Genomic DNA, 15,761 nt, shown 5'->3' with positions numbered 1-15,761 from the left:
AATAATAATTTAAATTAAAAGCATGGATTACTGTTCCTTGCGATGACTGATGGATAGATGATTCACTTACTTAGACAAATGTTTTTGTTGCAAGTCGCTTTGGATAAAGGCGTCTGCTAAATGCCAAAAAGGTAAATGCAAAATGCTAACTTGTTAAATTAAGGGAGGGAGTTTGGATTTGCACATTACACATGACAAATACATTTTTGAGTGTCCAAAACCTTATGGCTGACTAATCAATAAGGGTAGAATGCTAACTTCGTAAATCTTGCATTAATGTCAATGGGAAACTTGCGCACAAATCTCAAGTTAGGATTCCACTCTAAGAGCATAAGGATTTTGGTAGCCGTTTCACCAACATGGTTGTGCAACATATTATGCACAATGTCCTTTGGAGACTGAGAGATAACTCAAACCGAAGGTGATTTTATTATTATTATTATTATTATTATTATTCGTTGTACATTGGATGTACAAAATGTTAGCAAAGTCGTGTGCTTTTTAAAAAACGTATTTATGGCATTGCCTGGAGGGAAATTATGTTTGCAGAAGTTCTACCCCAGCCAGCAAGCGCTTATCGGGCCATTGATGGCAACAGAGTGGCTGATGAGCTAATGTCAGACCCCTGGTGGTAACATGATGACATCCGCTGTGGCATTATGCTGCTATTAGCCCAACAGTGTAGCACTAATGATGGGTTAGGGTTAGGGTGATGGGTTAGGATGATGGGTTAGGAACAGTCGGCATGTCACCAGTAGACCGATGGTTGCTATGCCAATGATAGACCACCGTCGGCGACACCAACGGTAGACAGACACCGGCATACCTGCGCTAAACCAACAGTCGCGATGTGAACGTCAATGTATGTAGACGTGCTAATTGTAGACTGACGGTCGGCTTGCAAACTGTAGTCAACAGTCAGTCTGCCAAACTATGCTAATGGTGTACAGATTGACGGCATGCCAACAGTGAGCCAACTGTTGGTATACCAATGATAGACAGACGATGGCGTGACAATCCTAGTGGTAGACCAGCGGTCGGCATACCATTGTGCAAAAGATGTCTGTGTGGTAGAATGGTTGATGAACTGTCTGCATGCCAGTGGTAGACTAGACTGACAGTCAAACCCATAACCCTGGTATGTAAAAATACATGTTTCAGCCATTTGAGGTGGATATAAAGCTCAGGAAAGTAGTGGTATTTTATCATGTATTTATTCTATGCAAATCCAAAGGAATGTGCAATATATATGACTATGATGATATGTATCATTATTTTTAGGAAAAAAATGTACTGAAACCATAGAATAACATGGCATTCACTAACAGAACGCAATGCCATGCGGTCTGATACTTGATTTTGTATATCTCAAAAAGTAAATAAATCAATTCCAAAAAACATGTTGTTGCATGTTGCACATCTTGTGGGTTTGAACAGTGTCTTGGTAGTATGATGTCATATCCCCCACCTCCGGAGACACATTTTCCGGTTAGATCCAGTCGGTTGGCTCTCTTGCCTACAAGGCTACTGTAGAGTCTTTGTATCCAGAGCGCGTCGGGGTGAGTGAGAACGGCCTTTACTGAAGGAGATCGGCGCGGTGGAAGAGGCTGGAAGCAGCTGTGACAGATCATGTCTGGTTTTGGGAACAAGTTAAGCTCGTACACGATGACGCAGCTGAACGAGTTCTTAGAAGACGATGAGAAACTCAACCAAATCGTCCAAGAAATGGAGGAGGTAAAGCCCTGTTCTGTTTTGTTATTGACTTCACGGTCAACAATGTTTCTCTCCGGTTCCTTTGTTTTGTTTGTTCCTGAGTTTACAGGGTAAGACAGCAGTGAAGAAAGCGGAACAAGTGTCTATTTATTTATTTATTTAGTTCATCATAATATCTTTGATCTCTTGACCCAATTCTGCATTGATGAATAAGACTATGTTTATAACGGTTTAGTTTCAATCTGATGCCTGTCACAGCGCTGAACTGAAGACTTTTTTTTTTTTAGTAGCCTCTCTCGATCCATGGTGCGTTCGTAAATACGCTGTGGAAATCTGATCAGCACTCATGGAATGCCTCTTGTCCAATCGGATTACTTGGCCGCTTTATGACGTCGAAACCAATGTGCGCTCCGGCGCTCTTAGAGCGAATTTCCGAACGCACCGCCAGACTTGACGATACGTGAGCTCCGATCGAAGTGCGGTTAAAGTAACCTTGCGTGAAGTGGCCTTCGTAGCAATATTGTTGCATTCATTAAGCCATTGTCAAAGTGACATTTGGGAGTGTTTGTCAGCAGCAACATTGTTTCTGTTCGTTGTTCCAGAAGTAGCCGTAGTCCCATACTCAATGACTCATATTGGTGAAATGAAAGTGTGAGACTCACCGGTTTGATTGATTGATTGAAAACTTTATTAGAAGATTTGCAGAAGTAGGTACATGAAAGTACATATTACATACAAGGTCAACTAACAGGATAAAAACCCAAGAAAGCCACTGGCTTATTTCAATTGGGGTCCTTGATTCTCAATTCATCGTTACATGTAAGACAGACAAAAAAAACTAGTACTATCTACAAGATAATACAGACAAATAACTAGTACTATCTAGTCTACAAGATAAACATACATCCATCATGGGAAGAACAATACAACAAAACATAAGGTATGTACAGCGGGTAGGACAGGTGGGGACATACACCACAGGTGGGGGCGGGGGACAAAACACAAAGTATGTACAGTGTGTAGTTCGGGTCTTTTAATTTGATTTTTGATTTAGAGGGTCCAGTTACGGATTGCAGCCTCCTGTAAATGTTTTTTGAGAGTGGTTTTGAAGGTGGGCAATGTTTTGCACTCCTTTAAGATTATAGGAAGGGCGTTCCACATTTTTACTGCATAGTTTGCAAACGAGTTTAACCCCTTGTTTGTGGTGCAACGCGGTTGAACGTGGTTCGTGGAGCTTCCTCTGGTATTGTATGTGTGGATGTTGTTCACTTTTTGGAAGTATGTTGACAGGTACTTGGGTGTCTTTGTGGTGTAGCGTATCTTGAAGACCAGGCCCAGTGCAAGCTGCTGCACTCTGTCAACTACTCGTAGCCAATCAAGGCTCAAAAAATGAGCAGCGGTTAGATGTGTCCTAGGGTTGAGGCCTAGCAGAAGCCTAACCAGTTTATTTTGGGCTGTCTGGAGTCTTGTTTTTTGGGCCTTTGTGGTTCTATAGTACCATGATGTTACGGCATAGTCGAAGTGACATTGAATGAGAGCTCCTGATAGGGTCCTCAGTGTGTTTTTACTGACAAGTGAGGATATCCTGTACAAGAATCTAGTTCGATGGTTTACTTTTTTGATTACTTTTGCTGCCATTTTATCTCCGGAAAGATTTGCCTCTAAGATGGAGCCCAGGTATGTAATAATATCCTCTTTTCTTGTGATAGTAATGTTACCCACTTTTATTTTGAAATGTACAGCCTTTCTGAGTTTAGATGGGGATCCGTATAGGATGGTTTCAGTTTTACCTAGGTGTATTGATAGTTTATTGTCAGCTAGCCAGATGCAGATTCTACTCAGTTCAGTGCTTAGCGCATTTTCCACCTGCAATATGTCCCTGTCAGAGACCAGCAGAGCCGAGTCATCCGCGAACAGGAACAAATTGCAATCACATGCTGATGACATGTCATTCACATATATTAGGAACAGTAAAGGTCCCAATATGCTTCCTTGTGGAACGCCGCAGGTCACTGGGAGGGGGGGGGACAGTGTTCCGTTCACACTAACCACCTGTTCCCTCCCCTCTAAGTAGGATTGCATTATGTTGTCGTTGGTGACACAGCAGATTAGATGTTGCCAAGCTGCGGCGATAACACCAGATATGTGTATATATGTTATATGATAACACCAGATATGTGTATATATGTTATATAATAACACCAGATATGTGTGTATATGTTATATAATAACACCAGATATGTGTATATATTATATAATAACACCAGATATGTGTGCATGAGTTCAGAAGGCTCTATTTGAGAAACTCCCAATTGCAAAGATCATAGGGCAGGTGTTCACAGTTCTTGTGTTTGTATTGACATAAAACCTCAAATAGAAGGTCATGCACTTGTTCTGCAAAAGATAAGAGATTTCCTCTTTTTTCTTCTTCTTTTTTTGTACCATTTTGCCCAGGAGTACCATTTAAACAAAACGGATGTTTGGTCACTGGAAGCATGAGGTCATCAGCTTCACGTACTGTACCTGGGCGACTTCCCTGTGCTCAACATGACCGTGGCACTCATTGACCTGTTTAGATTTGACAGCTATTCCTGTGTTGAAAAGAGCCCCTGAACCATGTCCGACTGTAGACCTCAGTATGCGGAGAAGTTGAATTGCTGTTCCTAGACATGGAGAACCACCCTAGAATCCTAATTTCTTCCTCAGGTGGGCCTATATAATATATCCTAGCCTATAAATTTTTTACACCTGACCTTGTAAAAAAAAACATCAAGGAAACCAGCCATTGATTTGCATGCGTCTCGGCAGAATGCTTTTCTACTCCTCTCTCTCGCCAGCCCATCTGATACTGTGAGTGGTTTAGTTTTTCCCTCAGTGCAATGAGTTTGGTTGCAATGAGCAGGTGGTGAGGGCCTGTTTCTTAGTGTACTGATTGCTGGAGGTTTAGGTTACTACCCCAGAGAGAGAGAGGCCCAGGGGGGGGTATTTCATTGACCCAGCAGCGGCGGTGGTGAGTCACGTAAGAGATTGTTACTCCCCCCGATAGTAAACAAGGAAGCAGTGGTGACGAACCTAAGGACACACCTCAGTCGGAAAGTTCGGCATCTTTATCAAACAGGCCGGTTTACCGGAACGGGACAAAGGCCAAGCAGCTGGCTGTCACTCACAAGGTACAGTTGTACAGAGTGTACTGTTCCAGTATGTGAATGCACGCACACACTTCTGGTATGGGAATAAACACACACACACACACACACACACACACAACACACGTTCGAAACACAAACACGCTTGTTTGCATGTGGGAATGCAAATGTTCTAAAAGGGGGAAGTATGGTATAGTTATTGGAGAAGAATGAGAGGAACTTGACACTGGGTTTTCTGGATTCACATGGACCTTCTCTCTGTGGCTATGAATTCACTATACATTCAGACATGCCCTGCGGCGTTGATGTATGAACCCATTGTTCTACATGAACAACAGTTCTCCCACCTCCCTGCTGCTGTCTCTTACCGGCGTAGGTGGGGTGTGTGTTTGTGCTGCCTACGTGAGAGTCAGGGAGCTGACAGACTGATCAAACCCAGCAACTGTTACACCATCTTCAATCCAACACCGCCAGCTAAGAATAGACAGAGAGGCACGTATTCCTTTGAGCAAACGGTACAGGGGGAGAAGATGTCGATGCGTGACCTAGTTTTAGGCTGACGTTCAGCACATGACAGTCCAGTCCACTGATTGAACGTGGTAGGCCTAAGTGAACTGAGTTGAGACGGAGTTGACGACGTACAGCTGTTCTGTCTGAATCGGATCCCTCCTTTGACCGGTCTGTTTGCAAAGCCGCCCCCTCAGTCGATGAAATATTGTCACATTTGTGGTGGAAAGCAAGGAAGGAAGTTACCAACAAAAAAAAACCTGCCTTTGAAAAGCAGGGGTTGTTTTATGTGGTTTATGGCTAGGCTAGGTTACGCTAGGTCTTTATTTCACAGTCTGACATGACACTGCCTGCCTCTTATCTAACTTTTCCTGTTTGGCCAGGGATCCTCGGAACAGTAGCCTACTGTAGGTGGGATAGGCCAAGCCCTGTGTGTGCAGCAGCAGTAGCCTAGGTATTGGCTCAGGAGGAGGCTCCAAGTCTAACTCTCAGTCAGGTGTGAGATGCAGCTACTGACTCTCCAGCTGTATGAAATTCAGAGCTCACTTCATTGCGTCTGCCTTAGTTTGACACACTCTTAATTTTGAGTAGTGTCTGCGTCTCAGATGTGAAGAGTTAATGGTGTGTGGTCTTTTGATAATTGAATAACAGAGTTAGTCTAGTAATAGAATGATCAATGGAGCTTGATATCTCTTTTTCAAAGGTATGCCAAACAAAAACCCTTGATGGCAAAGTTTAAGTTTCCCCAAGACTGTTAAATATCGGCTCCAAATTAAGATACATAATGTATATGTCTGCAGAAAGAGTATAGGGATTGTTCGCTATATGATACCTTCAGTTTGAAAATATTTCTTTTGGTTGTTACTACAGTAAGTGAGTGGGGGATTTACATCCAGTAACAGAACGATGGTAAAACAGAATGACTTAATGGGTCGCCTACAGAAATGCATAATATCTGGATTTGAATGTCATTCTGTATGATGCAGCGAACATAGGAGGGAAACATGCAATGGGAGGCTAAATGAAAGTATTCTTTATTGTCTTCAACCAGTGTGGGAAGGATCCTCAGAGTCTGGACCATAATATGCGTCTGTGCCCTCTTTCATGATGAAAACAAATCCCTTGCTGTCATTTTTGAAGAAGTGTGCTGGCTTTGCTTTCCGCCACTGTACTCTAATCAACAATGAATGTCTCCATTTAGTGGAGCATGAGGATGTTGACAGTGACACAGTGGTTTGTAACTACTACTGTATGATTCAAACTGTGGAAAAACCCCATTGGATCATTTTTATGTTCTGTGTAGAACCCTCTGTGGAAGGGGTTCTATATATAAGCCAAAACCGGGTCTACATAAAACCCAAAAGCGTTCCGCATTCCACAGGGATAACCGAAGAACCGTTTTAGGTTCTGGACAACCTCTACGTTAGGTGATGGAGCCAATTACATTTCAGTTGTTGTCAGTTGAGGTTTGATGTGTCTGTAAACACCTTTTGAAAGACTTGTTTTCTGTCAGATGTTTTCTAGACTTCTAGATCTTTCCATGTTTGACCAGAATTCAAAGCCTTTGCCTATCCATGTTTTTCGGATTTAAGATGGTTGGAGGGAGAAATGTATTTTTTTCAAACTTAATTTCCCAGAAATATGTAGGCCCTTCCCTTTTCATTTGATATGCTCTAATGAATGTCACATTTTGATCCTCCTGAGTGCTTTTACACGGAACTGCCCCTAATAGCCTCATTTCCCTGTGATTACGGTCAAATTCTCGAAAACAGTTCCCGGTATTTATAGTCTGCCTGTCTCAGCTTAGTTGACACAGACAATAGTGACGGGAAATGCTTCTGCGTTTTATGGTTCTTGGGACTTTATTTTGGTATTCCCTCTTCATTTAGAGAGAGTGGAAAATTAGGAGGGGCATGTTCTCCCACACCGTTTGACAGACCAAACCTACTGTACAATTCTCCATGTTATTTAAGGGCCTGCTTTTTCAGAGTGCCCTGCGTTGGTGTGGCTGATTTTAGATGTGGTTCTAGAGAGGGGTGTGACTCGGTCACCTCAGGACATAGCAGGGGGAAGCACAGAGGTAGTAAACCCGTAAAAAGGTAGTAACCGTACCTCCTCCCTCTGGTAGGAAATGTTGATTTGTTTCCCCCCCCCTCTGTCACCTGCCTACCCCACTGGTCTGGCCTCGGCCATTCTACGTCTTAGATAACCAGTTTTGGAAGTGTTCTACGACTCCCAGTTGGGCTCCAGTGTAGAGTACCTGTTGTATTTTTAGAGCTAGGCCACATACTACTCCTGCCCGTGCCTTGAGTTATTTCCGTCCAGCGGAGAATATTTAGGCTAGCTCGATGTGTGACGTGATTCCTTTGGGAGCAGGTGTTGATAGCGAGTCGTCAGCCACTGATCAGGTGTTTTTTTTTTATTCTGGCTTCAAAGGGATCTCTAGGGTCTGTCTTTATTCTGAGGTGACGCGTGGAGTTCCTGTGTTCGTACGCCGTCTGTTGTGAGAAGGCAGACGGGCAGGTCTGCTCTCCTTACGCTCTGTCGTCATCGGCCTAGTTTTAGTTTCCGATTTTTGCCTTTTTTATTAATTATTTATTAAATGAATTATTTATTTATTATCCTCTTCCTGTCCTGTAGCCTCTTTTTATTGATCATTATCGCTGTAAAGCACACTGTGTTACAGTTCTGTGTGAAGTGTGCTGTACAATAGTCGGATTGATTCACTGACGTGTGTGTGTGTGTCTCTCTCTGTGTCTCTCTCTGTGTCTCTCTCTGTGTCTGTGTCTGTGTCTGTGTCTGTGTCTGTGTCTGTGTCTGTGTGTCTCTGCGTGTGCGTGTGTGTGTGTTAGGTGCAGGAGGTGCAGCAGACCAAGGAGATGACCCTGGTCAGTAACAGGAGCCTGGCAGAGCAGAACCTCAGCCTGCAGCCCAGCCTGGAGCAGCAGAAGAGCCTGCTCACCCAGCGCTACGCCCGCCTGCAGGACGTCTTTGAGGCCTATCAGGTCCGCAAGACCACCCTAGGTAACCACACGTGTCTCCTTGTGTTTTTCCTTTTATTAAAATGTATTTATGATGTGTTAAAGAGTTACTCTACAGAGTAGATTGTCCTACAAAGACACTTAGATTTAGATTTAGTAATTAAAAAATGATAATATGATATAGATATGATAGATACGATATGACCACTTTTCAAAAGATGCCAGTCGAGAGAGGACGCTGGCGTTGCTTGTTCGCCGCTTCTCCGCCCGAAATCTAGGTGTAATTGCAGTATTACAGAGTAGATTGTCTTACAAAGACACTTAGATTTAGTAATTAAAAAATGATAATATGATATAGATATGATAGATACGATATGACCACTTTTCAAAAGATGCCGGTCGAGAGAGGACGCTGGCGTTGCTTGTTCGCCGCTTCTCCGGCCGAAATCTAGGTGTAATTGCAGTATTACAGAGTAGATTGTCTTACAAAGACATTTAGATTTAGTAATCAAAACAAATAATTAGACCCCTATACTTTCTTTTATTTATTCTTGGTTTCTTTTTATGTTACTACTCGATCTTTTCAGTTTGTAAAGCGTCTTTGAGTGTCTAGAAAAGCTCTATATAAGTCTAATGTATTATTATTATTATTATTATTATTATTAAAGGGATGCTTCAGAATGTATCGACTATGCCGAGTTCAAACGTGTAGACGCCGGTACGGTGCAGGAGATGATGAATATGAAGATAAGAGAATAGAAAAAAAAGTGAAGTGTCGCTTTACCTCAAATAGAGGATGTACGGATCCCGTATGTGTGTGCTCTGAACCTTTCAACATACGATTTACCGGCACGGACGCGTTGCATAATAGCTCTCCTTTTGTTTGCTCCTCCGTCGGTCTGGATGACGCACAGCTCCGACCTGTTCCTCTCGTTCCTGGCGTTTCCCATCAGAGGGCCTCAGGGCTTATCGCAGTGCGGCCTCGTCTCGTCTCCTCCCTGCCGAGGCCTGAACTCCTGCCAGGTTCCCCTTGGATGAGATCCCTACCGCAGTGGGAAACGCCCAGACACTCTAGGACACTTCACAGTGTGAATATATTCCTGAAAAAGACCAAAATAAACAAAATAGGAGCACTCCGAGTTTCGTCTGCGGCGGAAATAACGTTTATCGAGGGCTTTGGAGGGAAGGAGTGGAAACGCGGGAAACGTCAGCCAGAATGTGTGTGTCCCTCAATCCATCTTCTTTTCCGATGCAGACAACCGAATGCTTCTTCTTTCTCTGAGATATTCACACTGTGAAGTTTTTTTTCTTCTTATCTTTCTTATCGACCTAGTTGTGCACCCCCCCCCCCCCCCTTCCATTTAAGCTGGGCTCTAGCACCTTGAGTTAAACCTCTTCATCTCTACTGCAGTGTGTGAGTGAGTGTGGGAGACACACAGAGAGAGTGAGACAGACACAGAGTGTGTGAGAGAGACACAGAGAGAGTGTGAGAGGCACAGAGAGAGTGAGAGAGAGACACAGAGTGTGAGAGAGAGACACAGAGAGTGAGAGAGAGACACAGAGTGTGTGTGTTAGGGGTGTAACGGATCACGGAAATTCCGTGATCCGTTCGGATCGCCCTCCACGGTTCGGAACGCATGTGTACCGCGGATCAATTGCAAAATGTTAACAAGTAATAATATTACTTAATATCTTACTTAATATCTCTTGTAAATCACAATGTAGAGTTGCCATGAAAAGATAGACGCGACAGTTGCGGGCTTTGTTTTACTCTAAAGCGCAATGATAGGTTGATAATGCGAAAGAAAAATAATCCGTTGTTTGCTCACTACACGTGAAGCTGGGAATCCACAACAACAAGGCTGCGTTCGTAAATCCGCTCTGGAATCTGATCAGCGTTCAAGGAACGCCCATTGTCCAATCAAATTACTTGGTCCCTTTATGACATCTTGAATGTTGTTGGTTTTTGTCACATAGTAAAAGTGGTGTTTTTACAGAATTCAAGGAAAAAGCAGTTTTTATAAAAACAAAAATGTTTTGTGTTGATCCGAAAAATGATCCGATCCGTGACTCAAAAACCGTGACACGATCCGATCCGTGAGTTAGGTGATCCGTTACACCCCTAGTGTGTGTGAGAGACACATAATGTGAGAGAGACACAGAGTGTGTGAGAGAGACACAGAGAGTGAGAGAGACACAGAGAGTGTGAGAGACACAGAGAGTGTGAGAGAGACAGAGTGTGAGAGACACACAGAGAGTGTGAGAGAGACACACAGAGTGAGAGAGACACAGTGTGTGAGAGGGACACAGAGAGTGTGAGAGAGACACAGAGAGTGAGAGAGACACAGAGAGTGAGAGAGACACATAGTGTGAGAGAGACACAGAGAGTGAGAGAGACACAGTGTGAGAGACACAGAGAGTGTGAGAGAGAGACACAGAGAGTGAGAGACACAGACACAGAGAGTGAGAGACACAGAGAGTGAGAGAGACACAGAGAGACAGAGAGTGTGAGAGAGACACAGAGTGTGTGAGAGAGACACAGAGAGACAGAGAGTGTGAGAGAGACGCAGAGAGTGTGAGAGAGACACAGAGTGTGAGAAAGAGACACAGAGTGTGTGAGAGAGAGCAGCAGTGTTATTGTATTCCTCCATACAGACCCCCCACCCCCCCTACCCTGTGTTGTGTGTGAGTAACACATTGAGCGGGGGGATACTTATGACCTTGTGTGACGTATCGGTTGCCAAGGCAGCCCACTCTAAACACAGCATGCCAACAGCATTTCACTAGCCGGTATTTGTTCTGCCTGGGTGTAACTCTCGATAGGGCTTGACTTTGCATTCTCCTCTAGTCACAAGAGCCCTGCCCCCCCCCCAGGCCCCAGGCCAACGCTTCAGTACTTACTGTATCCACAGTTTTTCCCCCTGTCACAGTTGGCTAGACTAGATTCCCCCTTTTGGAAATTCCTACTTTAATCAACAGAAGCTGATTCCGCTTTGGCTCCTTCAAAGGCCTTGTGGAGTAAAAAAAACGCATGTGAGAATGTGACAGCCTGCTGTTTGTTTGTTGACTGGCAAGAGGGCTTTTGTTAAAAGTAGGTTACCCACTTACCACCCACCCCACCCCACCCCACCCCATGTGCGCCGGCTGTCCTAATTGCGGATGTTTGCTGTGAGCAGCAGTGGCAGAGCCGTGCATCTGGGAAGGGACGTTTGATACGGCTGAGAGCAAAAAACGTTTCGTACCGAGATGCAAAGCCCTGCTCCTTTAGGCAGAGAAGGCACTCTGGATTGTTTTGTTGTGTTTCCTCCCCTGCCCCCCCCCAACCTTCCATGGCAACGCAGGGTGGTGCCGCTTCATAGTTTCACAGTGTGGCGGCAGGGGGGAGGGAGGCCAGGGTGGCAGGGCCAATGGTGCCCCCTGCCCCCTAAGTACAGCATGCCACAGTGGGCCATTGTGCTGCTGGGTGGGTGGGTGGGTGGGGTGGCGGGGGGAGGCAAAATAGAAGAGTTTCGAGGGAGGGAGAGAGAGACAGAGAGGCAGGAGGCTCAACAAACACTCCCCCTCAGAATCTCTGCCGCCTGTATCCATTTACTAAATGCCAGTCTCATGATCTGTCGTGTGTGTGTGTGTGTGTGTGTGTGTGTGTGTGTGTGTGCGTGTGTGTGTACGCGCTTGCCTTGTGTGTGTGTGTGTGTGTGTGCGTGCGCTCCCATGGTTCTTTCAGAGGTGGAGAATCACACCATTGTGCGTACGAGTGCTGATACTCCTGTGAGTCTGTCTCATCAGAGGAGGAGGAGAGGCGGGGGGGCGGGGGGGGGTCCTGTCTGAAAGACAGAGAGGGGAAGGTCGACTACTGTCTCTTCCTGACGCCTCGCAACGCAACCCTCACCACTTCCTGCACACTTCCTTGTACGGTACCCGAGTGAACGTTGTGTTTCCTGAATGACGAATCAAGTGACCTTAACAGTTGGTACGCTCTGACTTTACCTCTGCTCATATTTGGGTTGTTTTTCCTGTGAAATCGGGAGTGGAGGGTGGTAGTAGTGGAGGGTGGAGGTAGTGGTGGGTGGTACAGTAGTTCTTCCTGGCAGCCTCTGCTCCTCCTCAGTCAGGGTAGTTCCCGGTGAGTGGGCGCACTGGGCCGGACAGCTGTGAAATGCCTTGCGTCATGCCCGAGGGAAAGCTGGTTAAATTAAGCCTTTTTTAGATATTTGGCACTGAGCTGGGAGAGGGAGGAGGAGGTGTTGGAGAGAGGCCTTTGTCCAAGCCTGACCCTGTTTTCTCTTTCCTTCTCCCTCTCCCTCTCTCTCTCTCACACTCTCACTCTTGTTTAGAGATTGCCAATGGAATGTGCAGCTTTGTCTTGGCTCTTACTCTCAGTACGTTCGGTGGGTTTACAGCAAAATAAGAATGAACCTAGAATCCAACCAATGGAACAACTGCATTTCCAGCTACTCACGTGAACATTTTTCTGATTAACGCGAGCTGTTTAAGGTCCACAGTTAAAATGTGGGTGAATTTTGTGTGTGTGTGGGTGTGCGTGTGTTAAGTATAATCCCAGGCCCAGCTCCAGCTGGTGTTGGCTTTCAGTCAGGAACACCAAGCGAGGCTCTCAGGCTCAGTCAGCCTCCTTGGAGACACAGAGTCTCTTGAGTTCATTAAAAGTCAGTTAGCTTAGCGTCGTCATCCGCTGGCAAGGCCTCATCATGCCTGGTTGGGTGTCAGTCAGGGGAGCTTGCTGCGTGCGTCCGAGCGTGCGTGCGTGCGAGCATGTGTGCGCGTGCACTTGCGTGTGCGTGATTGTGTCTGTGTGTAATTTTGCCACCCACTGTGGTTGAAGACCGTACCTGAGTTCAGAGTGTGGGACTGGGCAGGCCCATTGATGTTGGCGGCACAGTGAGTCCATCATGACGGGCCTGACGTCTGTTTGACTTAACACCCTGTGACCTTTCCATCCAATGTAAGGAGCCAGGGACGACATTCCTTGCGCAAATGCAAACACAAAGCATGTGAGAATCCATCAACGTCAGACTGCTTAACGCGGTCGTTAAGTGGTGTGGTCGGAAAGCTGCTGCTCCTAGACTATTGTGTCTAGGTAGTGGAGGGTGGAGGTAGTGGAGGTAGTGGTGGGTGGAGATAGTGGCGGGTGGAGGGTGGATGTAGTGGTGGGTGGATGTAGTGGAGGGTGGTGGTAGTGGAGGGTGGAGGTAGTGGAGGGTGAAGGTAGTGGAGGGTGGAGGTAGTGGAGGGTGAAGGTAGTGGAGGTAGTGGTGGGTGGAGGTAGTGGAGGGTGGAGGTAGTGGTGGGTGGGTGGTACAGTAGTTCTTCCTGGCAGCCTCTGCTCCTTTGCAGTTAGGGTAGTTCTGTGCTACATTGGTCTAGCTTCAGCTAGGCTAGTTGAAGACCCCCTCCCAATAATATCTAGACATCGTGATAGACTTCACTGTACTCACTCAATACTACATAATACACCTCATACTGCCTACAAATTGCAAAATACTGCTAATTCTAAATAATCTTATTGTCGCTTATGCCTTGTACTACTGTCCCTTTTTTATTATCTTGTATTATCTATCTTGCCTTATTGTCTTGTTCTGCAATGTCAGGAACCGAAGCCTAAGAATTTTACTCCCTTACCCTTGTGTAATGTGACGTAACACTAAACCTGAAACTTGAAACTACTGGCTGGTCTTCCTCAACTATCCCCTCAGATGTTCATTAGCGCATTCCGCATGTCGTTCCAGACGGGTCACTGACTGTGTGTCCTCTCTGGTGTGTGTCTTCTCTGGTGTGTGTCTTCTCTGATGTGTGTCTTCTCTGGTGTTCACAGACGGGTCACTGACTGTGTGTGTGTGTGTGTGTGTGTGTGTGTGTCTTCTCTGGTGTTCACAGACGGGTCACTGACTGTGTGTGTGTGTGTGTGTGTGTGTGTGTCTTCTCTGGTGTTCACAGACAGGTCACTGACTGTGTGTGTGTGTGTGTGTGTCTTCTCTGGTGTTCACAGACAGGTCACTGACTGTGTGTGTGTGTGTGTGTGTGTGTCTTCTCTGGTGTTCACAGACAGGTCACTGACTGTGTGTCTTCTCTGGTGTTCACAGACGGGTCACTGACTGTGTGTGTGTCTTCTCTGGTGTTCACAGACAACAGCTCTGGGAACGGTTCCCTGGACACGCTCCTCGCTCTGCTGCAGGCTGAGGGAGCCAAGATAGAAGAGGAGACAGAGGTAAACACGACATGTCCCTCCCTGGTGACGGATGACCTCATGCCTCATGGCGTCAGCGAAACCTGGCCTTCACACCCTACCTGCCCTTCCTGTTTTCTTTTTTGCATCTCCAATGTCACAATGTGTGACAGGGATATTATCCATTGACTTTTCTCTATGCTCCCCTTTGTTGTAAGCCGAGCCGACATGTCTCAGTTTCCTTCCGAAAACCCTATGTGACTGTAACGCTCGTTTAACGATGTAAACCGTGTCATTTAATTATGGTGTGAAGAAAAAACTAGCCGAGAAATGTGTTTTCTACTTTTTTTGGCGACGTGTGACATCTCCAAACCCTGACTTTTTTGCCGTCTCTCTCTCCCTTTTTTTTTACCTTCCCGACAAAAAACAGAACATGGCCGACTCGTTCCTGGACGGCGAGGTCCCCCTGGACACCTTCATCGACGAGTACCGCAGCAAGAGGAAGCTGGCCCACCACAGGAGGGTGAAGATCGAGAAGCTCCAGGAGATGGTGCTCTCAGGCCAGCAGCTGCCCCAGGCCCAGGCCCCCGCCCCGGCCCTGCCGTGCCCCTCGGCCCGGTCCGCCACCTTCAACACAGAGGCCACCAACGGCTCCCCCTTACCCCAGCCCAGGAGACGCCCCCCTCCCCCTCCCACCCAACCGGCCCCGACCCTCCAGATGTCTGCCGCGTTCTCCTTCCCCGCCTGCCCGTACCCCCCCATCCCGCCTAGGGTGGGCCAGTCTTTGCCCGCCGGCGTCAACCCTGGATACCCGGCGGCCTTCATGGCCCAGTACCCCCCCGCCCTGCCCCAGAGGCCCCCCCCGCGCATGGCCCCGCAGCACGGCTTCATCATGCAGTAAGAAAGGCCGCCACGGAGAGAAAGCTCTAACGTGCAGTGGGGACTTTGCACTGCAGTCTTTTCTGGGACTAACATCTCTTTTTGTGTGTGTGTCAGCCTCCAGGAATATGGCACATCAGAATGGGAGGGGGAGGCGGGAGGGCGGGGGAGGTTGATTGACACAGGCTTCGCTGGACATATTCAACAACGGAAAAAAACAACAACTGAATCTTCAGGAATATTGCTGTTGGATTTGCACTCTTCCACTTCTCTCCAGAATCAACACTCCCGTCAACAACAGCTCCTGAAGGACTCGGGCCGACTGGTCTGGTTCTGAGAAGAGAATCAGAACCC

The 15,761-nt window shown here is 46.4% G+C and overlaps 1 protein-coding gene across 1 annotated transcript; it reads left to right on the top strand.

Moving 5' to 3' along the window:
• Nucleotides 1-1,629: 1,629 nt before the first annotated feature.
• On the top strand, nucleotides 1,630-15,429 carry vps37ba (VPS37B subunit of ESCRT-I a; the record flags this gene model as incomplete). Its single annotated transcript, XM_080531253.1, has 4 exons — nucleotides 1,630-1,734; nucleotides 8,219-8,390; nucleotides 14,488-14,570; nucleotides 14,959-15,429. The coding sequence occupies 4 exons, from the start codon at nucleotides 1,630-1,632 to the stop codon at nucleotides 15,427-15,429; spliced, it is 831 nt and encodes a 276-aa protein (XP_080387379.1).
• Between the last annotated feature and the right edge of the window lie 332 nt (nucleotides 15,430-15,761).

The sequence above is a fragment of the Nansenia antarctica genome, assembly GCF_963989245.1.
Source record: "Nansenia antarctica genome assembly, chromosome: 5".
Classification (NCBI taxonomy): Eukaryota; Metazoa; Chordata; class Actinopteri; order Argentiniformes; family Microstomatidae; genus Nansenia; species Nansenia antarctica.
The sequence above is the reverse complement of the archived record's forward strand: the minus strand, read 5'-3'. Positions and strand labels throughout refer to the sequence as shown.